Source organism: Xiphophorus maculatus, chromosome 7 (genome assembly GCF_002775205.1).
Source record: "Xiphophorus maculatus strain JP 163 A chromosome 7, X_maculatus-5.0-male, whole genome shotgun sequence".
Taxonomy (NCBI): domain Eukaryota; kingdom Metazoa; phylum Chordata; class Actinopteri; order Cyprinodontiformes; family Poeciliidae; genus Xiphophorus; species Xiphophorus maculatus.
This window is the reverse complement of record NC_036449.1, coordinates 801,418-828,529: the sequence shown is the minus strand read 5'-3', so window position 1 is coordinate 828,529 and position 27,112 is coordinate 801,418. Positions and strand designations below refer to the sequence as shown.

Below are 27,112 nucleotides of genomic sequence, written 5' to 3'. Positions count from 1 at the left end.
TTATAAATTGACACTCTTGCCTTTTTCTCTTTCTTTTCTTTTTTTGTGAAGGTTGTGGCGAGAAACAAAATGAAGAATTGTAAAACATGAGTCTGAAAGGGAGAGACTAAGAAGAATGGTTAGCAGGACAACACAGATAAGATAAGATAAGATAAGATAAGATAAATGGAGTCAGGAATGGAGTCTTAAAGGAATATTGGAGAATGAAGGAAACATAGTGGATATTTACAGATTAAGGAATGCATTATTTATTTATCTTCAGAATACCAAATTAAAAATAATATAATTTAATGGCTGTAAAGTAGTGTTGCTCACACCCATGTACAGTAGGTGGCGGCGTGCACCTCAAAGTTGCTTGTGATCCGCCATAATAGAAAAGAAGAAGAAAAACGTCATCGTCACGCGCCGCAAGAGAAAACGTGTGAAGAGAGAGAGGAGAATCCACGTGAGATCTTGAGAGCATGGCAACGGTTCAGGAGCCGGAGGTCCAACTGGCCCAGAGGTTAGCCTCCAATGAGAAGGCCGTCCGGATCAAGGCGATGAAGAAACTACGGAAATACATCAGCGCCCGCTCACTGAGAGCCTCAGGTAGGCTAACTAAGCTGGACGCCCCCACTCCCGGGGCCCGTTCTCCATATGGACGGGCCCCGAGGGCTCTCATATGGAGAAAGCTAAAGACAGACAGGGGCCCCGCAGTCCCCACACGGTAATGACCAGATTTTGAGCAATAATGATCATGACTTGGGCTCTTCCTGGTGATAAAACAAGTCTTAGCCTAGCTAATGTGTGACTTTGCCCTGGTCCAGACCACCAGAGCTACTATCCTGAAACTCTTAGCTGCTTCTCCTCTCCAACCCACAGAACCAAATGAATGGCTTAGCAGGCCTCTGAAGAACTGAACTATAAAGGAATTCGACAGTTTATTGAGGTCTGTTGGAACAGGGTTGCATCTAAAAGTTGGAAGACAGAGTTGGGCATCTTGATTTACACTTGATAGGATTATCTTCAGTAAGAGTCACAGATTTCGAAGAGCATCAGTTAATCTCAAAATTCATACTGAGCTGTAGCTATCCTGATCTCTGGGTTAAGTGATGCTGTGTCTGCTTTTCAGGCGGATTCACAGGAGATGAACTCCTCAAGTTGTGGAAGGGCCTCTTCTACTGCCTGTGGATGCAGGACAAAGCTCTGCTACAGGTGAGCATGTGTGTGTGTCAGATTAATTTCCTAGTGACGTCCATTCAGGTTTCATCTTAAAGCTTATTTATTTCGCAGTATGCTGAAGAGTGTTTTCTGTAGTTTTTATTCTGGGGTTAATCCACATTACTCTGCGACACAGCTTCATTCTCCTTCATAAACAGCACAAGGACTGGACATTCTTACAGCACTGTACCGTAAATACCTGCATAAACAGATGAATGTCTCCGCCTCAGGCATCTGGAAGTTGTACCCATGGATGAAGCACAGTCCTGATACCTGCCGTGATGTCACACAAGGCAGTGGTGTGTTTGAGGTGTTGCCTTAAAATTCATCTACAGTGGTCCCCCATTTAACTCAAATGTTAATTAGGATATCAGAAGCTTACAAAACTATTAAATCATAATCTAGAATTCTTTGATTGCTTAAAGGTGTAGTAATGTTGGTGTCTGCAAACATTTGACCTTGAAGACATTTTATTCAATGTCATTTTTCTGTCTCTTAGCACAAAGAAGTAATTGACGTAAATCTAATTGATCTAAAAAAGAAACAGAAGAAGAAAAGAGTTTTATGTATTTTCGTGTTTATGTAAATATGTAGCTTAGTTTATCAGTCATATTTAGTTCATCTTCACTGTTGCTTCCTAAGGAGGAACTGTCCAACCAGATCTCCACCCTCATCCACAACTTCCATGATCTGGATAAACGTGAGCTTCTGCTGCACCATTTCATAGTGATGACAGTTGAAACACAGACCTGCTGTCTGGCTAACAGGTGATTTCCCTGCAGAGCTCATGTACCTGGAAAGCTTCTTGCAGACCATGAAACGAGAGTGGACTGGGATCGACCGGCTGCGGATGGACAAGTTCTACCAGGTTTGTTCTCTTTGCTATAGAGCTGAGATCATTTACTGACCACTCACCCAAGTGGAAGCTTTTGGGTTTTGCTTTACCTCTGCTTTTGACACAGTTGATCATGTCATCTTGATAAGTAGACTCAAAGACTGTGGATTTACTGGTGTTGTCTTACAATGGTTCACATCCTACCTTTCAGACAGATCCTTCAGGGTCTACATTAATCAAATAATGTCTGACTCATCAGATCTGTCATGTGATTTACCCCAGGGATTTGTTATTGGCCCAATCCTGGTTTTATTGTATATTGCTTCTTCAACCCAGATCAGGGGTCACCAACCTTTTTGAGACTGGGAGCTACTTCATGGGTACAGAGTAACACAAAGGGCTACTTGTTTGATATAAATTGACCTAAATTTTCTTGGCTCAGCCTTTATAACAATACTACATACACATATATATAATTACATGCTGCCCGATCATATTAATGTTAGGGACTACTCACAATAGTTATCAGTAATGATTTACCATGGCGGATATAGTTAATTGCTATTATGTGATCAGAAGTTCTTTGTTCACAGAGTTTTAAGTTTGATTCCCTTTTGGAGCTCTTCTGTGTGATTCTAAATTGCCCACAAGTGACTGAGATTGGTGATTGGTGCAGTAACTCCTGCAGCTGCATGGCTGTACGCACTCAGTACCTTGAAATTTTACTTTAAATAAAAAAAGAGAAGAATAGTTATTGTATGTTTTATTTTCTAACCCTCTTTACTATTAGCAAAATTGTGGAGAAAAAAATATCTTTTATGTCAAAAGATATTGTACACACAGCTGTGTCAGTCTGGGAGTGGTGAGGTGGTGCACGCCAAAGCCTAAATCTTATTTGTCAGTTTGCTTTTGTTTATTTTACAGCATGGCGTTTTTCTGTAAGCTAAAAATGAATGAGCGGAGTTTGAACCTCCCGTAGTTCTAAGATCCGGCTTGAGCATCTTACAGTGTGCGCGGTTCTGGCGGGTCGCCAGTTTATTAGCTTTTTTTGTGGTTTTGCGAACCGAAAAGCTGACAGGTCACCCGTTGGCTGACACCAGCAGATGTCAAAAAAAAAAAAGGTCTGACAGGTCGAGGGTACCACAAAACTATCACTGCACCTGACCTGCAAGAGCACAACCACCTCTCCAACGTGCAAAAATCAGCACAAACCTAGATCACAGACGATGATAAATAATAAAGACATAGAAGCGAAGCCAACCCGGAAAGAGGAGGGTGTTGATCGCAGGTTCAGGTGGTGTCAGACGTCCAGACGACAAGAAGGTGAAGTAACAATATTTCTTAATTTCTACTCTCTTGGCTAGAGTAAATTCGACTAGATTAAATTATTTAACCCACAGTCTTAGCGCGACGGTCAGGAAGAACGGCAGATGTCAGCTGACAGGTGAGCCATCAGCTCTCCAGTTTGGGAAACAAAAGAAGCTCATAAACAGACGACCCGCCAGAACCACACATGGTAAAAAACTCCGCCGGGATCCAAATGACCGCTTTTAGAACTACGAGGGGTTCAAACTCCTGTCATTAATTTTTATCTTGCAGTAAAAGCGCCAAGCCGGCAAATAAACAAAATTAAATTGACCAATAAGATTTAGGTTTAGACTCACTCAGATGTGCGATACGTACAAGATGTTTTGGCACAAAAGATCTTTTTCTCTGCACAATTTTGTAGTAAAGAGGGTTAAATAATAAAATTTCCAGGAATTATTCTTTTCTTTTTTTAATTGAAGGAAAATCTCGAGCTATGGAGTGTATGTACAGCCGTACAGCTGCAGACGCTGCTGCCCTCCGATAATATCCTGCTGGTGTCTGCGCATAGTTCTGAACTTTAACCGTAGAAAAGAGATTTATACAAAAAGCAATTTATTTTAAATGTTTTTATAATTTCTTTTTTAAAAATTCTAAATATAAACAAACGTTATTACTTCATTGTAAAAACATTTAAATAAATAATATTTTAGGCAGTGCTCCCTAATGACAATGGCTATTTTTAGAACTTGCTCCGTGGGCGACTGGCAATTTCTCCTCGGGCGACCGGGTGCCCGCAGGCACCGTGTTGGTATAATCTCGCCCAGATTATACGCCATTTTGATCATGTCTCTTGTCATTCCTGTGCTGACAACTTGGTTGGTTTTTTTTAACCTTCTGAGTTTTTTAAATTGTTATGTCTGATCTCTTATTTGAGATTAAGAATTGGTTAAAAATCAACTGCTTATAAGTAAACTGAACTCCAACAAACCAAACACTGATGGTGGCTGATCAAAAGATTCCTGAAATCAGAAAGCACACCAGTTTCCCAGGATCTTCCGTTCAGGCTGATCTCAGATATCTAGTTGTGATTTTTGACAGCTTCATGTCTATCGATCATCATTCCAAGCTCAAAACTGTTTTAGTCATCTAAGAAATATTGCTAAACTCAGAACAATGGTGTCTATATGTGAATTGGAAGTTTTTGAAGCCTTGTATAGTCTTGGGTGGATTATTGTAACAGTGTTTTTACCTGTAGAATACAGTTTGAATGTATGATGCAAACTGTATAGATTTTTAACAGAGACACACAGGGAAGCTCATCTAATACCTGTATTAGCTGCTCTTCACTGTTTATTTTGAATTAAAATTTAAACTTCTTATTTGAACTTTTATGGCCCTCCAGTATGTCTCTGACGTGCTTAAACCTCAGTAGAGCGCTGAGGTCTGCTGATCAGTGTCTTTGTTAATCCCACATAAAAAATACTTGTGGGAATCGGCCGCTTCAGGCTGTTGCTCCCTGATTGTGGAGTTCTCTCTCATTGTTTTTAAGTTGTCGATTCTATTGATTATTTTAAAACGCATCTATAAACACATTTATAGCTGCATTTGTACAGACAGGCTTTTCATATAATTTGATGTTTTTTTATGTGCATTTCTTATATGTTTTAAAAGCACTTTCTGTTTTTTTTATTTGTGAAAAATCTTATGCAAATGATACTTTACTTTCTTTAGTGTGCCATAATAATCTAAGCTGTGTAGCCTTTTTCTGGCTACACTCAAGTCTTGAAAATCAGAACTGATTTGATATTTGGATCAGATTCCTTCGTCACATCAAACTTCAGTAAACTCATCTGCAGTTAATCCTTTTCTTTGTTATAATGCTTTTGAAAAGGACCTTAATTGTTTTGCCACTTTTGCCATTAGTTTGAACAATTAACTGTGACAAATAGGCTTGTCACCATAACAAATTTTGCTGAACGATTAATTGTCTCAAAAATTATTGCGATAAACGATAATATTGTTTGAAGACCTTTTTACACTGATTTAATGGAAATTACGTAGTAATAATGCATACGATTTCCTGCCAAAGATAGATACACTTTATTTTCAAAAGAACACTTAACACTGGAACTGTTAAACAAAATAAACAAAACAACCAAAAACAAAAATAAAATGGATTCTCAGTCTCCATTAACAAAAAACGGACTTGAAAAAAAACTAAACAACATAAAGCCAAAGTGGAAATAAATATTGCATTCAACCAAAAGAGTGCAGATTATGAAGTCTGTATACTATGTTGCCCTTCAGTAATCACTAGATTTAAATTAGATTTAAATTTATGGGTACATCCGACTACCTGATGCAATAGTTCACACTACACTATTTTTTGCTCCTATTTTTCCCCTTATGACAATCTTAGAACGTTGGTCTTTCTAAGATTGTGTGGTGTGTTATGGTAGATCATTGTGGCAGCTCCGATCTAAATCAGGGGTTTTCCCTGACTGGGAGCTTTAAGGCAGCCTGTTGAATGTGACAGGGGAATCCCAAACAGCTGACACATGGCAACCCGGAGATGATACTTGGAAACAACATTAATGTTTTTTCAACATGCAAAGAATATAGAAATGACAAGGGGAGGAGTTGGAGTGAAATTGCTACCGCAGTTGATAAACCCGGTAACTTTTCAGCTGTTCTTCGTTAACGTGACATAAATAGGTTGTAATGATTTTCATTCAGTCAGGACTGACACTAGCCACATGCATTGCAGGTAGATTGTAGTAGAGCATTGATTAATGCCTGGTTTTAAAATTAGTTCACTGCACTTGTAGCCATTGTGCCTATTGTTGGACACCACACGGCAGGATCTAACCCAATGAACAGTTATACCTAGGATTCCTGTCGGCTAATGTGTGGTCTGTCAGGTTTTGAAAATGGCCCGACAATCGGCCGACAGCTCTAAGATCATGTCCTGTGCGTTGGGCATTTCACTAAGGAAATGAGGAAGGTGGAGTCAGTGGAGAGTACTGGAGTTGAGCCTTTTTTTCATTCAGTGTCATTAACAGAAGAGAAAAAGGCCGGAAGAGACGATAATGCTGATAATTAAAATGACGTAGATAGTTTTAATTTATTGTACGATTAATTTATTTATCGTTTATCGCGACAGGCCTAGTGACAAACTTACAGATGTTTATAACACTGAAGTCTTTATGTTAAAATATGGCCATAATCAGGATTCATCACTCCTCATGCCACGTTCTGGGTATCCGCAACAGCTCCACTCTGTTTCACGAAACTCTTCATTTGTTCTACTTGGTGTCTATGGGCTCAAGTTTTCAAATACTTCTTGGTAAGAGACAGACAATGGAGTAGGAAGTACTGTTGAAGAAGTTAAGCAATTTTAGAACTTTAAGTTAAAAGTTGATGTGGAAGTAATGCTCACAGTGCTGAGCTAAATGTTGAGAGAATGATTTGAAATTGAGAACATGTAAAACTTAGCTGAAATTTTTGCATCTTAAGTTTTATCAGTACAGCAGAGATATGCAACTTTGTAAATGGAAGCATTTACATTTCTAAATGTTTAATGTTCCCTCTTTAGCTGGTTCGTTTTGTGTTCCGACAATCGTTTGACGTCCTGAGGAGGAGAAACTGGGAAAGCAGGTAAGGATCTGGAAAAAAAACTTCCATTTAAGAACTCTAACAGTGCATAAAATAAATAACTGCTTTTCTCAGTGCGGTTGGGAAGTTTTTGGAGCTGCTGAAGTGTCATCTCCTTCAAAATGACAGTGAGACGCCCTCTGGATTGCTGTTACACATCTTGGACCTTTACATGACGGAACTAGCAGCTGTTGGTGCTGGAGAGGTATAGAACCACCACTGGTAACCATGGCAATTGAGGGATTTATAATGTAAAGCGAGAAGAACTTCAGATCCTCTGGTGGAGACAAGTTGCTGCTGTTTGTGTGAACAGTGTGTAGGTCATGGGGTGTTAGAAAATAACTTGGCCTTAATAAGTCAGAGGAAATGCTTTTAAGTATACTACCAGTCACTATACTCTCTGTTCAAAGCTGTTCTGGAGCTGATGAAATTCAACAAGTGATATTAGGGTTTCCCCCAGAAAACTGCTAAGCCCAGGGGTTGGTCCGCTGAGGCGGCCCACTCTGTTTTTGTATTAGAATAGAATAGAATTACTTTATTCATCCCAGCAGGGAAATTATTTCGCAGTTACAGCAGCATAGAGACAAGACACACAACAACCACCACTGAGTAGCAATTGTAGACAAAATAAAATATAACATGCTGTCAATATAAAAAGCAACTTAGAGCAGTCCTTGCAAAGATTCAAAAAATGCAGATACAGTATGTATATGTAAATATATGTACATCAAGTGTGCCACAGTGCAGTTGTGCAAAATTGGACTGATTAGTGCAGAACAATGATTTAGCTTTTATTGTACAGTGAGATGGCATGTGGCAGGAAGGATTTCCTGCATCTGTCACTACGACAGCGGAGCTGGAGCAGCCTATGTGAGAAGGTGCTCCACTGTCTGTCCACTATGTGGTGGAGAGGGTGCTGTTTATTGTCCATAATAGACAGAACCTTCTTCAGTGTCCTCTCCACTACAGTTTCCAGGGACTCCAGCCTTAGTCCCAGTACAGAGCCAGCTTTCCTGATGATTTTGTCCAGTCTATTAGAGTCGCTGGCTCTGATGCTGCTTCCCCAACACACAGCAGCAAAGAAGATGGCACCGGCAACAACACTGTGATAAAAGGTCTCCAACATCTTTCTGCACACATTGAAGGATCTCAGCTTCCCTAAAAAATAGAGTCTGCTCATCCCCTTCTTGCACACAGCGTCAGTGTTAGATGCTTAAAAGATGTTAAGTTGATAGGAAATTTAAAAATATTACTGGGTAATTATATTTTGTGGTAAAATGCTATTTATGCCCACAACTATAGAGTCTTATAAACAACAAATAAAAAAAATACAATTAAAATTAATATCAGTTTTTACACTTCTGTTTAATCCGCAGGTTTCAAACTCCAGTCCTCAAGGGCTGGTGTCCTGCAGTGTTTAGATGTGCCACAGGTACAAAACACTGGAATGAAATGGCTTAATTACCTCCTCCTTGTGTAGAGAAGTTCTCCAGAGCCTTGCTAATGACCTAATTATTCTATTCAGGTGTGGTGCAGCAGATTCACATCCAAAAGTTGCAGGACACCGGCCCATGAGGACTGGAGTTTGACACCCCTGGTTTAATCCAAATTATGTCAGCTGCTCCAGAAGGCCCCTCATAAATGCTAATATTTTAAAACCACAGATATTGGTTTTAATATCATTTAGCATCATTGCTAAAAGTTATTTAGCAACATAAATTAAAATATTCTAAATTGTTTAACTTTTAAATGTAAGATTTTAAGGAGCTGGCAAGTTTGCTTTGTAAAAGTTCAAAGAACAATCTTCATAGTTAGATTATTTTGTTACCATAGCTAAAGTCTGATACTTTGAGTTTAATCCTTGAGTTTGAGCTCTGTTAGTAAAGTGCCATTTTTACCGATTGCTTTTTAGGTTGGCCAATTAAACTCCTAGAATTTCCATGTTGAAATGCTGCAAATGGTGCTGATGTTGTTAGCAGGAAGAAATTCTGCTCGAGGCCTCATACAACCTTGGGCCGGCCATGCATGATGAGTTAAATCCGCTGCATTGCACATTTCTTCTGGACACAGAGGGACAGATGAGGAGATTTAATTTATGTGACTTTAGTAGCTCTTCCATTTCATGTCTATTGAGTTTTTAATAAGGGTCACAGAGACTGTTTTGGTTTCCCAAGCTGTATGGGACAGATTTTTCTGATCTCCAGGCTGACTAAGTAGACAAGGCATTTGATATGGTTTGATGCATCCTGTAACCGGAAAATCAAATAAAACCAGCATGATGCGCTACTATGAGGTAAGCGCAAAAGCTCCTCCACAGGTTGAACCACTTAACCACCACTGGCCGACTGGGACCACATACATAAAATTTATCAGTGCAGACACAGAGCCAAGTGCTGGCAACGTGTTGAGATGTAAACACCGCACATAATTATTGGTTCACAAAGACAAACTCAACGCGCACCTCTGGAAGTGCGACAGGTCATATGCCTGTGGTCCACATAAAGCTGCATAACCAGAGCTAACGTGGTGGGTTTTAAACTTGACTCCTACCTTGATGAAGAATTCAGCAAAGAAGCATGACACATCACAGGGGGTTCATGTGAATATCCATACCAGTCAGCCTGTGTCCAGTTTGAGTGAAAGGAGGTGCGCGATCCGTGCTGAGGTAAACTTCAGAGACCAAGCAGCGCACAGAGGGACTAGTGATGTGATTTACCAGTGCTTCGGCTTTGTGGCTTGTTAAATGCATCAACTACACACATATATTTTAGGAATAAAAGATAGGTTTATTCTGCTCCGCTATTGAAATACTGAGCTCAACAGAGATGCTTGCAGTCCGGCTTACTAAAGGAAAAAATATTAAGCGATTGTTTTTTTTATTTTTTTTATTTTTTTATAATTATTATTATTATTAATATTTTTCTGAAAATAAAAACAAGTAACTCTTAGCCTGGCGTGGGGAGAAGTAAATTCTGGTGGTCCGCCAGGTTTGTAATACAATGGGGGAAACCCTGGAGATTCAGTAATGTTTTTAAAATTAAATCATAATCTTGAATGTAATAAAGATTTAGATTAGGTTCATGAGGAATTATATTGTACTGGACTTTTGTGGATGTGGCTTGTTAATCAGACTTTGCTTTTTTGCAGCTCACTGCTGATCAGAACCTGATTTTTATAGAACCGTTCTGCAGGAAAGCAGCCAAAACCAAGAAGTAAGTTTTCCTCTATGTTCTTAGAATGAAGAATTAAATCACAGTTGCTTGGCTTCCTTTGCTTAGCATTTTATTTCCACCCAGCCTGTTGCTGACAGATCCAGGAAGTAGCAACCTGCAGTTTGAATGTTGCCCAGCAGAGCTGAAAGCAGATTCTGAGATTAGACCATATTCAGACAGAGCTCTGTCTGGCTCTGTGTCTGCGCTGATTAACCGTTTTTTTCTAAGGGACTTCAGTGTGTCTTTGAGTGCTGTACACAGTGCGAGCTATTATGCTAGGGGGTTTAAATGTGTGTGGTTGATTTATATATATATATATATATATATAACATGGTTTAATCAAGTCTGTATGAGTATGACAGAGCTGATTGTCTCTGATATATCAGAGGATATATCTCCTCTGATATATCTCAGAGGAGATAAATCAGCATACATCTCCTCTGATATATACTGATAGTGCTGCCTTTTTTTCTTATATATAGTATATACTGTATATAGCCAATTCACAATACACACTATAAAACAAAAGGATACATTTCATTTCGATCAGTCATTTTAAATTCAGTTACACATGGTCCTGTACAGCTGTCAGCTTCACAGTAGCGTGTCAGTTTATCATGTCTGCTGCTAAGGAAGCCATGCCTCTTTAAGCAACAGGAAGTGAGGTGTAGTCCAGAGAATAGCTGTGTTCAGTCTTCGTCCTCCTTTCCTGACAGCTTTCCTGTTTGTTGTTTCTCCAGCCATGCGCTTTTCAGCACAATTTGCAAAAGCCTATTCAGCAACATCATTGAACAGGCTCCTTTTGCTGTGGGTGATCTTATGAAGGAGGTGAAAACAGCACAGGAGTCTGATTCAGGGCAGGAATCTGAGGAAGATGATGAACAGCAGGAAGATGAGAGGAGAAATGCAGTCGGTAAGAGCAGAGAGGGGAGGCTGATAAAAGGTACATCCTGACACAGCAGCACCCACCTCTAACCTGTACTGGTGTTTTACTAAAGTTCACTGTGGCACCTGGATTCTTTGCTTGTAGGGAGTCATTTAAAAACAGAAGAAGAAAGTGACGAGGAGCTGCTTCACTTGGGGGACTCTGACGCTGAGCTGTCAGATGAAGACTTTGGACCGGTTCTGCAGGTAAACATGGCTGTCTGTTTAAAATCATTCCTTTTATTCTATGAATATATGGATTGAAAGGCTGTTGAAGCTAATAAATGCATTTTGAGGAACTGTTGGAATATGTGGGATAGCTGAGCTGAACTGATGTAATGGCCAGGACCCTACCAGCTGACATGCAGTTCAGGGCTGACGGATTAGCTGTTGTTTCGTTCTAAAGACATGAAAGGCTTTAAGCAGACGGCTTGGATCCTGCATCACAATTATGTCACAAAGTTCTGATAACGTCTTATCAGCAATCTGTGCAATGCCTACTAGAACTGGGCGTATTGATCTAAACATTGATACTATCTCTACCAAGGTGAGAATAGGTATTGGATCAATACTAGTGGGATGAAATTAGTAATGTTGTTTACACTTTCTCTACTCAGTTTGTCCAGTAAACTCTGACTAAATTCTAAGGGATACAGTGTTCAGAGAGTTCCAGCATTAAAAAGGTTGAGGAAAGAGAAGGCCCCCTGACCCCTGACTCCTGACAAAGAGACAGAGGTCTTTGGCAGAGGCTTTTCAGCCTAAATCAGCAGCTAGATAATCTTTATTAAAATTTTATGCTTTTCACAATGTAATCTGAGATACTCTTTTAGCTATTTTCTATTCAGGCAGGCTGAAGGCAGCTAAAGAAAGAAAAAAATTCTTACTTGTACTCAAAAATCTACACTTGTGTAAGGAAATTAATCTCAAATATGAAATATGAAAAGGTGAAATAGTAAGCTCCTTAAGTGACACGCAGATAACACTTGCAGACTCAGTTATCCTGAGAGATAACCGAGTCTAACTGGGATTCTGGGAGAGTAGAAATAACTAGGCGATGAAACATATTACAATAGACACATGATCAAAATCTGTAAAAGATATAAATCGATGACTTGATGCAATCTGCTGGATTTCCATAGCAACTTTTTAATCTATTATGAATAATTAGTTCATCATACTATACTGTTCGACAACTAGAATCAATTGGAATGTATTTGATTGTAATTGATTCAATTGAAATACTTTTTTTGGAAAGTGACTTCAGATGACATTTGTTGTGAATGCAGCCAAATAAAATGAATTGAATATAAATGAAATTAAATGAAATGCCGTCCATCCATCCATCCATCCATCCATCCATCCATCTACCTATCTATCTATTTATTTACCCATTCAGAGTCAAGTTGCGGGAATAGCAGCATAATTAGGGAGGCACAGACTTCCCTTTCACCTGCCTACTTAGAAAGCATCCTAAGTAGATGTCTGAGCCACCTCAACTGGCTCATTTCTCTCTAAAACTCATTTCTGCCGTGTCTATTCGTGATCCGTTTTTCTCAATCATAACCCAAAGCTCATACCCACAACGAGGGCTTCGAGAGCTTTGTCTTTTAACTCAGCTCTCTCATCACCACGGCAGACCAGTACAGCGCACTGCTTTTTGCAGGTAAGGCCACCAAAACGGATTTCTCAACACCTCATCTGCACCTAGAAATTCTGTCCATACAAGTAATGAACTGAATCAGTGACAAAGGGCAGTCTTGGCGCAGTCCAACTCTCACTGGAAATGATCATGACTTATTGTTTTCCTCAACACAAGTTTTGCTCTCGGTGAAGGCGGACGCTTCTTTTTTTTCTTCTCCCTCCCTTCCCATGCCTGCCCTGCCTGCTCTGTTTTTGTGCTGTCATTTTCTATATTTTTGGAGCCTTTCTTTGCACATCCTCCAAATCTATAAATTATGGATCTGGTCAACCAGTCTCTCAATGCAATTGATCAAATTTTCTCGACGAGAAGACTAGGCACAGGAGAGCCCTCTTGTCCTTGTCACATTGTCACATCCAGCTGGATACACCCTAGATTTATTCATGACAACAGGATTTCTGCTGTTTGGAACTTGCGAATACCTTGCTTATCGACAAATTTGTGACGAACTTGGCCGAACTAGCAGACACTCAGACTGTTGGTGTGGACAGAGACGCAAGTTGGATGTGAGTTTTGCTGAGACTTGCAGCCCAGCCGAGCATTGCAAAACTCACTAACGGAATGGAATCGATCTTGGAGAAGTTGCTAGTTTTGGCTCAGTGGAACGACCAAATTAATTTGGACAGTTGGGAACTGAGATGTATCAGAGAGACTTTAGGGAAGATTGAAATTTATAATCTACCCAACCTAAGACATTTTGTATCTGAATTAGTTTTCCCCTTGGAAGGGCTGCATATTTCCAATCTCCTTGAAGATATGTAAACATAACGCTCCTTCCTATCTCAACCCCGCCTGTTATCCATGCAGCTGTGGAGCTGAGCGCTCCCAAGGACATTCCTTGATAACATTTTATCGGACTTCTGCCAGGAGGCTGAGCAACATGCTTTCATGGCCCTGTGATGTCACCGCCTTCACTCATGTCTTTGTTTTGTCTGAATCTTGCCATGTGCCCTAATGTGTCCTTTCCTCTTTTTTATTTAATTCTTTTAGAAACTGTGGAGTACTCACTTTTAACCCAGAAAAGGAACAAACTTGGAATCCAGAGACTCTAGTTTATTAGTCACTCATAGCTAAAATTTTAAAAACTGTGGAGTACTTGCTATTTAGATGCAGAAAGACTCCTATTATTGCAACCCAGAAAAGGAATTAGAACGAACTTAGAATCCAGAAAAAATTCTAGTTTTAGTTTTTATTTTTACTTAGAAAAGGTGGAGTACCGTATTTTCCGCACTATAAGGTGCACCACATTATAAGGCGCACCACATTATAAGGCGCACCTTCAATGAATGGCCTATTTTAAAACTTTTTTCATATATAAGGCGCACCGCATTATAAGGCGCATAGAATAGACACTACAGTTGAGGCTGGGGTTACGTTATGCATCCATTAGATGGAACTGCGCTAAAGGGAATGTCAACAAAATAGTCAGATAGGTCAGTCAAACTTTATTAATAGATTACAAACCAGCGTTCTGAAAACTCTGTTCATTCCCAAAATGAATAAACAACTGTTTTATTATTTTCGCCGAGGTAAAGCAAGTGACGTGGTATTTTCGTGACACAGTTTATCTTTTAACAATAGCAAGGTATAACATATAGTGGAGGGGAACTTTTCCTCGATTCAATAAACACATAAAAAACAGTCTGATACTGTTACGGTAAATCAAACGTTAGTGCAATCACAATATACAGTACAGACCAAAAGTTTGGACACACTTTCTCATTGAATTCAATGAGAAAGTGTGTCCAAACTTTTGGTCTGTACTGTATATCCACTTCCGCACCATTGATTTGTTCATGTTAAATTCTCTCGCTGCTGCTCTATTCCCGTGTTCTGCTGCGTGACTGATCGCCTTGAGCTTAAACTCTGCGTCGCAAGCGTGTCTCTTATAGGAGCCATTTTGGGGTCTTTACACCACACGCTTCTTCTTCTACGGGGGAAAATGAAGTCGGCGACTGCTTACCGTAGTTGCAAGACCTGTTGTGGCTCAATATTGGTCCATATATAAGGCGCACTCTCGGCTTTTGAGAAAATTGAAGGTTTTTAGGTACGCCTTATAGCGCGGAAAATACGGTACTCATTACTTTTACAAATTTAGAGCATACTTAGAAAGTCCAGAGAATATTTATACTTATCTGGCATCCCAGAAGTCCTGAGGATACTTACTTACTTACATTTGTTTAGCAACAGGGAGCAGGGATTAGAACTTGGAGCCCAGAAAAACTACCTTAGCAATTACTTTTTAGACTCCTATTCTCCCAACCCAGAAAAGGAATTAGACCAGAGGATACTTACTTATACTTATCTATCAACCCTGAATAGGAGTATCCAGAGATTACTTACTTATACTTATCTACCAACCCTGAATAGGTGTATCAAGTTTATTTACTTTGGATCAACATTATTAGCTTTTTCTTCTTTTGCTCTTTCTTTTGGTTTGTTATTTTGTTTGTATTTCCTGTAAAGCACTTTGTATTGCATTGGTGCTGAAAATGTGTCGTATAAATAAAATTACCTTTACCCCTACCTTTACTGCTGGTAATGCGGATCAGACTCTGACACTGGTTGTACAGGGACCTAATGGCCTGTATAAAACGGCTCCCCGAGGGACACAGTCGAATGCCTTCTCCAAGTCCACAAAACATATGCAAACTGGTTGGGCGGACTCCCCCGCACCCTCTAGGACTTTGCTGAGGGTGTAGACCTGGACCAGTGTTCCACGTCCAGGACGAAAACCACACTGCTCTTCCTGAAACCGAGGTTGAACTATCCGACGGACCCTCCTCTCCAGGACCCTTGAATAGACCTTGCCAGGGAGGCTTAAGAGTGTGACCTCTCTGTAGTTGCGGAACACCCTCTGGTCCCCCTTTTTAAATGGGGAAACCACCACCCAGGTCTGCCAATCCATGGGAACTACCCCCGATGTCCATGCAATATTGCAGAGTCGCGTCACCCAACACAACCCTACAACATCGAGAGCCTTAAGGAACTCCGGGTGAATCTCATCCAGCCTTGCCACCGAGGAGCTCTTTAACCACCTCAGCGACCTCAGCACCAGAGATTGGAGAGCCTGGCCCAAAGTCCCCAGGTTTTACTTCCTCAATGGAAGGCATGTTGGTGGGATTGAGGATGTCTTTGAAGTATCTTGCCCACTGGCCCAGAGCATCCCAAGTCAAGGTTAGCAGCACACTATCCCCATCAGTGACGTGCGGTCAGAGGAGACGGGGGAGGCGGAAAAATAAGATAATTTATATTGCTATTTTCAGCCTGTGTTTTGTACTATGAAGTATTTATTGTTCATTTAGTTTTACCAATTTTGATTATTTTTTTTCTTCAAAATCGGTAAATTTCTCATTCAATTGGTCAGAAGCGAAGCCAATGAGGCAGCAGCAAACTAAGCCTCACCATGGATTGCGCAACCTCTCACTAACTGCGCTGGCTGCCACACGAGATCATGTTCGTCCTACGTTGCCAATAAAATGGTTAAAAAGCTTATAATATGTAAACTGATTTTCCATCATTTAGCTCATCTATATAATGCACAGTGTTTGTTGTCACCAACTCTGTGTGTAACGTGTTTCGTGTGTTGAGGAGCAATCAGAAACGGCAGAGAACAGACTCAAGGTGAGGCAGGCAGTTTTCTTGCCTCATGGCAGGGGGCGCTCATGATCCCACACATTGTGACTCTGCGTCTGCAGAGTGAGAGACTTCGAGCGATACAGTAAATAAGTGAAGCTACACCCGTCGATTCTACGTGTAGCTTGGCCGATTCAGAGAAAAAAAGGTGGTTTTGAGTTGTACTTCAATGGGTTTCTACAGCATAGCACTAAAATAATATATATATTTCCAAGTTTCATTGAGCTAACGTAATTATTCTACCGTTGCAGCGCGGCTATAGATGACATGTGAAAGTATACTCTTTTTGCCCTTCAATGTTGTCCGCATGCGCGAAATTTCTATATATGAATAACATGCAAGATTTTGATCAACCCTCCTGTTATGTTGCGGGTCAGATTGACCTGTTTTAAAGTTTTAAAAAAATTTTAAAGTAGTTGGAAGTATTTTTTTTCCATGAAACGTTGTCTTAATTTTGCCTATTTGTCTTGATAGGTGCACTCTACATATGAATTGAAAATGTATTTATTTTACACATTTGCAATCCCCCTTGCGTCTACATTTTACATAGATACTGTTCGGGTCAATTTGACCTGGCAGTCAAGTTGAAGGGTAAAAAATATTTTTTTAAAAAGTCCAATTCTACATGTTTCCTTCCAGCTGTGAACCATATTTCACCACACACATACATGCACATGTGCGCACACTCAAGCCCACTTTCTCACTATTCTCTTTACTTCACTAGGAAACTGCAAGAAAGCAGGTGTTTATTCAACTTTTGACGGTAACCTTTTCTGTTCCCGTGGGCAAACTCCACCCACACTGAGTGGACACTCAGCAGAAGTGGAGGAAAACATAAATACTCTTTGCATGACTCATTTGTCTTGATTTTAATCAGCGGGTCAATTTGACCCAGAACAGAATATGTATCTCAAGTTCAATTATAAACATCATCCATTGAAAAGAAATTAATCAAAATTTAATATAAAAGAATTTACAACAGATCAATTTCAAGGAAATTATTGTTTTTTGTGTCTAGATTTTTTTCAGTGGACATAGAAAATGTAAATTTCATTTTTTTATGTCCAAATGATGTCAACAAATGAGTAAGTTGACATCATTAATTGTTTATTTGTGAGAAATAAGAAAAAGCATCATTGCACAAATATTGATTGAAATGGTTAGTATTGGAGTTAATAATCAGATACAAAAATGTTTTGGAGGAATTTTTGCTTTCTGACACTATTGCGTGATTGAACACTCCACGGGTCAAATTGACCCACGAACATTATTGGTGTACCTCAGAAATGAACATAACAGGAGGGTTAAGTCAGTGCCTCACCAGCCATGAACCTCATCCCAGGTCACTGATTTCCACTGCTTCCCTCTCTGAGACACCAGATGGTGGACCAGAATTGCGCCAAAGCCATGTGGAAGTTATGTGGCCTCTCTGAACGTCTCCCACACCTGTGTTTTTGCCTCAGCAACCACGCAAACTGCGTGCCGTTTGGATTGCCAGTACCTGTCAGCTGCTTCTGGGGTCCTACGGGCCATAAAATGTCAATAGGACTCCTCCTTCAGCCTGACAGCATCCCTCGCCAAAGGTGTCCACCAGCAGGTGTGAGGGTTGCTGCCACGACAGGCACTGACAACTTTGCCTGCAGCTCCAATGAGCCGCCTTGACAATGGAAGTGCGCAAGATGGTCCACTCAGACTCAATGTCTCTCAGAAATGTAAACACTTATTGAATTTGTTGGGAGCAGTGATGGTACTAGAGTCTAATAACTGCTAAAGGGATAATGTGTGATACGCTTCTTAGTGCACCTGCAGTTCTATTCCATTTTTGATACTGATAATAACTTGAAGTTCCCCTGCCTTTCTTGATTAAACTGGCCATAATCCAGGCTCAGCCCTCAGTGATGTGAACAAACGCCTTCTCTTATTTATAATCTTGGTTTCTTAGTGGTTGATGTGATGCATGGTTTGTAATGTGTGTTTCAGTTCGACTATGCTGCTCTGGCAGACAAGTTGTTTGAGCTGGCGAGTCGCAGCAACACACCCGGACATAACCGACACAAACTCTACAGAGTCATCAAAGTGTGAGTAGAAGGGCATAATACAACCATAGCAGGCAGTGTTCAGGTTTTGTCAGCTTGTTAAAAGGTATTTGTTCAAATAACACTAATGTTTACTGATTAAAATTTGTTTTTTTCCATTCAGGCTGCGTGGTCTCAGTGAAGGTACGAGTCAGAGCGTTGTTTGACGCAAACATTCTGTTTGCATCAAACACCGTCTCACTCTTCCCTTCCCTCTCAGGCATATTTCCACAGGATGAATATCCAGAGGAGGTTTCCACAGATGAAGATGATGATATGTTTGGGAGCAGGAAGAGGATGAAGCGACCAGCTCACAATGAGGGTGTTGAGGAGAAAGGGATACCAACAGGGAAGAAGAGCAAAGCTGACGCAGGTTAGTTTCTCTGTTTACGATGTCTAAAGTCTCACATAATGATGTCTTGGTGTTTTGGTTCCTGATGTAAATCCAAATCATTGGAGATACTCATTCAAAGCCAAAATTACTTTAAATGTCATGAAATGTAGCATATGCTTTAAATCTCAAATAAGTTTAATAAAACAAACTAATCTACACAACATGTTACAGTGTAGTGTTGATGCATTCTCTTTAAGCTTACCTATTTCAGAGATTCCTGATTGCTGGAATTGCCAGACGTTTCTATGGTAACACATTGGCCTGTCACGATAACAAATTTTGCTGAGCGATTAATTGTCTCAAAAATTATTGCGATAAACGATAATATTGTTTGAAGACCTTTTTACACTGATTTAATGGAAATTACGTAATAATGCATGCGATTTCCTACCAAAGATAGATACATTTTATTTTCAAAAGAACACTAAACACTGGAACTGATAAACAAAATAAACAAAATAACCAAAAATAAAATGGATTCTCAGTCTCCATTAATAAAAAATGTACTTGAATAAAACCTAAACAACATAAAGCCAAAGTGGAAATAAGTCTTTTGCATTCAACCAAAAGACTGCAGATTATGAAGTCTGTATACTATATTGCCCTTCAGTAATAATTAGATTTAAATAGAGAAAATGGGCACATCCAACTACCTGATGCAATAGTTCACACTACACGATTTTTTGTCCCTATTTTTCCCCTTAACAATCTTAGAACGTTGGTCGTTCTAAGATTGTTGCTTGCGATTTCATAACCGGTCATCCTGTAGTGTGTGGTGTGTTACCATAGATCGTTGTGGCCGCTCTGATCTAAATCGGGGGTTTTCCAACTGGGAGCGTTAACACAGCCAGAATGTGACAGGTAGCCAATCAGAAAGCTCGGATTCTCCTCAGTGCTTTCTGAGGGGAAATTACAAAGGGGACTCCCAAACAGCTGACACCCAAAGTCCAGCAGACATTGGAGATGAAATGTGGAAACAACAATAATGTTTATTCAACATTTCGTGCAAAGAATATACAGTAGAAATGACAAGGAGAGGAGTTGAAGCGAAATTGCTACCGCAGTTGATAAACCCGGTAACTTTAGGGGCACTTTACATTTTGTTGTTTTTTCCGATCACACACTTAACGTGATTATTTACAAAGAGCGATCGTTATGCAAATTGGGAGCAGATTTTCCGAGTTCCAAAAGGAAAAATATATTTCCCTGTCGAATCATCATAATAAAAATGACATCAAAAATCTGATTTCTTTATTGCATTTATTTAATTTTATCAATGCCACGAAACATAATACATTCATATTGTAATGGGAGGTAAACTTAAAGCACCATTGTACAACAGAGTAGTCATTCCTTCCAGGGCGCACAGCAGGGAAAAAAAACATTTAATCATTAATGCTCATGAATGTATGCACTTAGTCATTTTGATAATAGGCTAAAATAGCTAATATAAACACTTAAAGCCTGGGTTGCCTTTATTATAAGTTTTATATAAGGTTTTTAATTGTTTGCGGCTCCAGACAGATTTGTTTTTTATTCTTTTGGTCCAATATGGCTCTTTCAACATTTTGGGTTGCCGACCCCTGGTAAAGTGAAATAATCTGCTTATTTGAGTCTTATGTTTGGACAAGCATTGAATTTCTATAAGACAAAATGAAGTATCTGGATTTATTTGAGTAAATCAGAACCAGAACCTGGTTCTCCATTGGTGAGTGTTACTGCAAAGATCAGCAGAGTTGATCACAGCTGCTGCTGCTGCTCACATTCCGCCCACAATAGGGAGGACCGCTCACACACACCCACTTCTACCTGGGGTATAGTTGTGCACATTAACTGGTTAGAGAGCAATTTGCCAGTGGAAAAGTACCTCTAGCCTATTCGGGAGCTTTTCATAATGGAACAGCTAAGAGCAGATTAGAAGTATACTGGTACCATCAGGTCAAGGAATCTTGAGTTGGTAAATGAAAAGACAAGTAGCCAAGTTTTAATTGCGATGTTATTAAGATTGCAATGTTCTTCACTTCAGGACCTTCAGGCCATAAAACCATTCTGTTTCTGCTTCTTCAGGGGAAAAACAGGAAACATTCGACAGACAAAGTAGCAATATGGAACCTGTAGATGCACCTGCTAATAACAAGAAGAAGAAGAAAAAGAAGAAAACACAGAATCACAATGCCGACTCAAAATCTGCAGGATGTTCAGAACATTCAGTAAAACAAAGTCCATGTTCCACTTCAGAGGCTCTATTAGAAGCCCAGCTGCAGCTGCTCCCCCCCACCAATGACTCTGAACCCATGGTGACAGACAGAGAGCAGCACCTGACCTCTGCTACATCAGACACGTCCTCTGAAGCACCAGCTGGGCTCTCTGGGAACAAGAAGAAGAAGAAGAAAAGGAAGATCCTGAAAACTGAGGCTGAGAGGTCCGCTTCAGCAGGGGAAGGTCATGAAGCCTCGGTCAAGGTTACTGCTGCAGCTCTTGGCAGGAGCAACAAGCAGCCTGCATGGGGCCTGCAGAGGAATGACATTATCATAGCAACAGAGGCCAAACAAACAGGCTGTGATGAAGCATCAGGAGACAATCTAATGCCTAAACTCGCGACGACAGATGCTGCCGCTTCAGCCAAGAAGAGTCAGAAGATGGAAGAGACTATCGCTGAGTCGCGACAAGCAGCAAACAGGAAGAACCGTCACAAAGGAAGGAAGGGGGCTGGCAGCCCTCAGATCACAGCTGGAAACATGCAACTCATGCAGAAAAGAAGGAAGTGTTTGAAGCTGTCAGCTGTCGATGGAGGTGCAGACCCAGAGCAGTCCGCAGGGGAAGCTGAGCTGATCAGCTCTGCAGTTAATACCAGGAAGAGGAAAATCACTGTGGAGTTTGAGTTTGAGGCAGATGAGTTGGAAGGAACTGCCGCAGTCAACAGCATATCGGCAGCGAAGAACAAGACCAAGAAAAGCAAAGTGAACAATGTGAGTATGTAAGATCAGAAAGGATTCTTGATAAGATCAGAATCAGTTTTTGCTTACTCAGAACCTCTCTGCTCACAATAAAGAGCCAGGTCATCAGGTCAGCTAATCTGCAGTGCGTCCCTCAGAAATTTAACTCCAACCTGCTAGGGGGCGATGATGTGCTGATTTATACACGGGAGGGAGAAGAAAAGTAGACATTTATAGCTCACCAGAATACAGAAGCAGGTTTTCTATCCAACAACATTTTATTTCCGTTTGGGATCAATTAAGTATTTATCAATTTGAATTTGTGGACACAAAGAAGGAAATTGACTTTGGTTCCACTTTACTCCCATTGGATACATTCAAAATATTTAATAAATATAAATATTTAAATGAGTATCCATCTTCTTCTGCTTATCCGGAGTTGGGTCGCGGGGGTAGGAGCCTAATCTCCTGAAAGGTTTGAATTAACAGACCGGTAACGATAATTGTAAATTTGTAGACAACATGTCTAGTCTACACGTTTACAGTTAACAATAGTCACCCCACTGTTGTCAATTCAACAACTTTCTTGCTATATTGAGCAACATTTCATACAAAAAAATGTGGTATTGGCCAAAATCAGAATCAGCGGGCTACCAAGCTTTTAAAAGATTGGTAATCGCCGATCGGCCAGAAAATTGCAATCTCTGCACCCCTAAGTGGAACCACTGCTTTCAGCTAGCAGACAACTAGCTGAAAAATTGTTGGGACAGCTAGCAGATGGGTAGCAGATGCTAGGTAGCCGTCTGCCAACTGTCCCAACGATTCAGTTACTGGAGGTTTTCATGGGATTTTGAGCGGGTTGTTTTTGTGAAACAACCTTTTTACTAGAACGGAAGATTGTCTCATATCTTAACTCCAGATAAGGTTCAGATCCAGGTAAAATTTTATTGAGACAAAACAAGCTTGAGATCTACTTTAAGTGGGGTTAAGATTGATGTAGTTAAAGTCTGCCATTATTGATACCATTTAAAGTGAGCCATTGTTAAAAGCAATAATTTTCTATCTTCAGAGAACAGTAAGTCTATTTCACACCTGAAGTACTGTCTGTTAATTTTAAACCAGAGTTTAAAATTAATTGTGATTGACCCTTGGTGCAGTTTCTTTTGTGTAGATGTAAATACAGCAATTGCACCAGGATGGAGAAAAAAAACAGCTGGAGATAATGTTTGGAGGACAGGTTTGGTTCGGTTCCTGATCAGCTGTGCTGCAGTTTATTTATAGAGTGACCTCAGGTCAAGACAGCTAACAGACGTGTTGAGCCAATCGGCTTATTGTAGTCAGATATGTGTTGCATTGTGGGATCCGGTAGAGGAAACTAATAAACAAAGAAGAAAAAGCTTGTAGCGCTATGCAGTACTTCAGATGATTTTACATTTATCATTACAGAGAAACAGTAATATGATTACAGCCTTAGTATCACCTACTACCTATTCATTTATTTTTCTTGTTTTTCAACTTCCTTGCAATGATATGTTATTAATCTCATATAAATAATCTCATAAACGTGTGACCAGTAGGCAGACTGGCTTGTACTGACAGATTTTGGTTTCCTTGGACTACTCACTCTGAGAAGAAACAGAATCAACAGAAACCATTAGAGGACCAGAGTAAATATGCTAGAGCAGAAACATCCTGAGAAGCTTCTGCTGGTGGAAAGAACTCCATGGTTTACAGAAGATTCATCAAAATCAATGTCATTAAAAAAAAACAAAACATGAGTCATTTTATTTTATTTTCCAGGTAGCCAGTGAGCCATCGACTCCCCAGAGCCTCAAAAAGACAAACAAGAAGAATATTTCAGGGTCTGATTTTATCATCTTTCCGAGGGAAGTTTCAGTTCCACCAGCGCTGTACTGTAAGATTAACGGCAGCCCGGGTACACCTGCTGCCAGTAAGAAGGTAAAGAAAAGCTGAGCGACAAATGAGACTGCATCACTTTTCACAGTGGAGGTTTTTTTTTTTTAATCTGTTTATCTACTTAGTGGAGTGTCTTAGGGACAGGGGTGCCACCAGGAATCTATTAAAAAATTATATTGCCCCCCTCGCTGTTAAAATTTCTTGAGTCTATTTAACCCATAAAAAGCGTCACTATTTTAAAGGCCTTGCTTTCTTTGGTTCAATACTGACACTAATACTGGCAGCAGTGAGCTTGGCCTCACCTGGGATTGTGCAACCTCTCGCTAAATGCACTGGCTGCCATTCTATGGGAGCATGTTTCTCCTGTCTGTACACCGCCAATAAAATGTCTAAAAAACTTTTAATATATTTACTGATTTTCCGCTTATTTATATAACGTACAATGTTTTTTGTCACCAACTGTGTGTGTAATGTGTTTTGTGTGCTGAGGAGGGATCATAAACAGCAGAGAACAGATTTGAGGCGAGGCAGGGAGTTCTCTTGCCTCGTGGTAGGGGGCTCTCATGATTCCAGATATTGTGACTCCACAACTGCAGAGTAAGAGACAGTAACAACGAGCTAGCCATACAGTCAAGTGCAGCGATATATTTATAGTTTTCTCCTCTTACCACAGCAATCACTTATTAATAATCACAAAATAAACATTAAGCCTAAAACCATAGTACTGCAACATACTCAGTGTTCTGCTCTTTGTGTGGGAAATATTTGGGAGTTTTTTTTGTGCCATTGTTGTCAGTTGTTATAGCAATGAGCTGCGCGTAGCTGCGCTGATACAGAGAGCAAGAAAGTGGTTTTGAGTTATACTTTAATGATTATTGAACATTTTGCGTAATATTTTACAATAACAGAAAAGAAATACAACATCTGTGATGAATACAGATTAGCAAAAAACTATCAATTACACAGTGAAATACTGTTACTTCCGGTGGGTGCTGGAAGTAAGAATAAGGTGTATACGGCGCCCCTACTTGGGGATGAGCTATTATCATAGATTGCTTTTACAGTAAAAAATTTTTCCTCATGAGTTTGATTTATTTTTGATAAATATGAAATATACAAGAAGATGTTAACTGAAACTCAGAATTGGAATTGTTACTTTTACTATTTTTTTCACCGTTGGCTCATCAAGAGCAGCAACATATGAACATCAAAGCTCCATACAATAGAAATGAGTTTTCAGAACATTGTTTGTGATGCTTTAATTGTTGTGATGTTGTGTTTGTTCATCCCTGAAGTGAGAGAGAAGTGATTTGAAGTTTTAAAAGATGAACCAAATTTCTGCTCCTGTGTATTTTCTAAGAACATATGAAAACATTGAGTTTATAATGACAGTTGTTCAGTCACATGCATGGGATAAATAGATACTGACTTTGCTTTTATTCCACAGAGGCAGCTGACCCCCACATCAGATTCAAAGAAAGTCACGTTTGGTCTGAAGAATAATAAAACTGCTGGTAAGAAGCTGCGTAACAACATAACCGGTGACAGTGAGTTACTGTTTGCAGGTGATGGATTAGGCAGCAAGTCAATTATTTTGTTCTCAGTTTTATTTTTTGAAGCATAAAAAAGAAAAGGTAAGCGTTGGACTAGGCCAAGTATTTATGCCAGGATGACAGGTCAGGACATCTATTGCAGATGTTGTGAAGGTGTTACGTGGTTGCAGTGGTCATTATCTAAGTATTACTTGGAGTAATACCAAAGCAAACCTTCAGAGTTCTAGTGAGTTCCAGGGCTTATGTAGCAACACTGTCGCTTGCTCAATATGAGAAATTCATTGAATCCAAATCCAGATCTCTATGGTGTAATAATTTTGATTTACATTGATAATTATTTTCTTAATCGATTCCACCTTGCTAATAATAAAGTTTTTCAATGAGAATATTTAATTAAGAGCTAGGATGTTACTTGAGTTTTCCCTTTAATTTTGTGCACCTTTTAAATTGCATGCAGTAGAAGAGTATGGCATCAAGTAAAAGTTGAGCTCATTGACAAAGCAGGAAAATTCCTGCTTTGTCTCTAGATTAATTTTGCTGGGCAGTGGAAATATTGTTTTCTAAGTTGAAACTGAGCTGAAAGTCACAGGAAGTTTTTCTTTTCTGTTTTGTTTTTTGTCTTTTAGAGTTCAAGAAGACTGATCGCAGCTTGCTCCTCAGTCCAGAAGGTTTGTCTCGGGTGCCCTTTGACCCACAGCAAAAACCAAAGTTTGGGGTCCTAAAGTCTCCCCCCACGACAGAGTCCACTGACTCCAGGAAGACGTCGAAGAGCGCTAAGAAGGCCCCTAACTTCTCCAAGAAGATCAGTTCCAAATCTCTGCCAAACACACCTAAAAGACGACCTTCAGCAGCAGACTTTTTTTAACTTCCTGTAGAACTGTAGACACACGTGGTCTTTGATACAATCTGTTTTGAATTTTGGGCTCTATTTTTATTCTATGTTTCTATGTTCTATGTTTATTCTACCAAATTGTTGCATTTAATCTGGTTTGAGTGACTGCTTTAAATAAAGTTATTCATTCCTTCTTTTACTAGTTTTAGTAGTTTGCCTGTATAATCAATGTTTAAACATACAAATGAATTTCCTGGAACATTGGAATAAGAATTACAGTTCATATTTGTTTGGTATTTATTCACTTAAGGAACCCCATTAATCTCTAAAACAGTTGAAACTAATCTTTCTTGGATCCATACCACAAACACTACAATACAAACCTTACAAAAGAAAAGACAATGAAATACTCAAACAAAATCAAATAACAGAAATCAACTGAACTGACTCAACAATTTTAACATTTTACAGACATGACAATAGGACATCAAAGACTACCGTAAAAAAAATGCCAGCCAAAATCTATATGTATATGTATACATATAATCTCCAAATATAAATTCACCCAATTCATCAATTCAGTATTTCATTATCTGGTGCAGCATGAGTATGGAAGTAAATATGTGCCATCAGAATTTGAATAAAAAATGCCTCTGAAATTTGAATGTTGTATATTAGTGCTCACCTTTTCAGTGTTAAAATAAATTCAGAATATATTTTTAACCTAAAAAAATTCAGTGTCATTATTTGTACATGGTTGCAATTTTCATTTATTAAAAAAATTCACATTCCTATTTCAAAGTGATCAAATTTTCAATATACATATTTTTCACAGTTTAAATTTTCACAGTTAAAAAATTCAGCATATAAAAGAATTCAACTTTTCAAAATTCAAATGCAATATTTTCAGTGTCCTCCAATTCACCTTGCTCAAATT

General features: G+C 39.5%; 1 protein-coding gene across 3 annotated transcripts; it reads left to right on the top strand.

The window, feature by feature from the left end:
• The first annotated feature begins 390 nt into the window (after window positions 1-390).
• On the top strand, window positions 391-26,369 carry LOC102218506 (ribosomal RNA processing protein 1 homolog A-like). 3 transcript variants are annotated; one of them, XM_023336906.1, is made up of 16 exons: window positions 391-588; window positions 1,112-1,194; window positions 1,843-1,900; window positions 1,983-2,068; window positions 6,939-7,000; window positions 7,073-7,202; window positions 10,145-10,209; window positions 10,950-11,122; window positions 11,240-11,340; window positions 18,449-18,546; window positions 18,668-18,687; window positions 18,764-18,916; window positions 21,005-21,906; window positions 23,674-23,832; window positions 25,238-25,304; window positions 25,970-26,369. In XM_023336906.1, the coding sequence occupies exons 1-16, from the start codon at window positions 462-464 to the stop codon at window positions 26,206-26,208; spliced, it is 2,523 nt and encodes an 840-aa protein (XP_023192674.1). In that variant the 5' UTR covers window positions 391-461; the 3' UTR covers window positions 26,209-26,369. The 3 variants fall into 3 exon arrangements, with proteins under 3 accessions (XP_023192674.1, XP_023192673.1, XP_023192675.1); XM_023336905.1 differs by having other exon boundaries at window positions 10,950-11,152; XM_023336907.1 differs by lacking the exon at window positions 23,674-23,832 and having other exon boundaries at window positions 10,950-11,152.
• The last annotated feature ends 743 nt before the right edge of the window (window positions 26,370-27,112 follow it).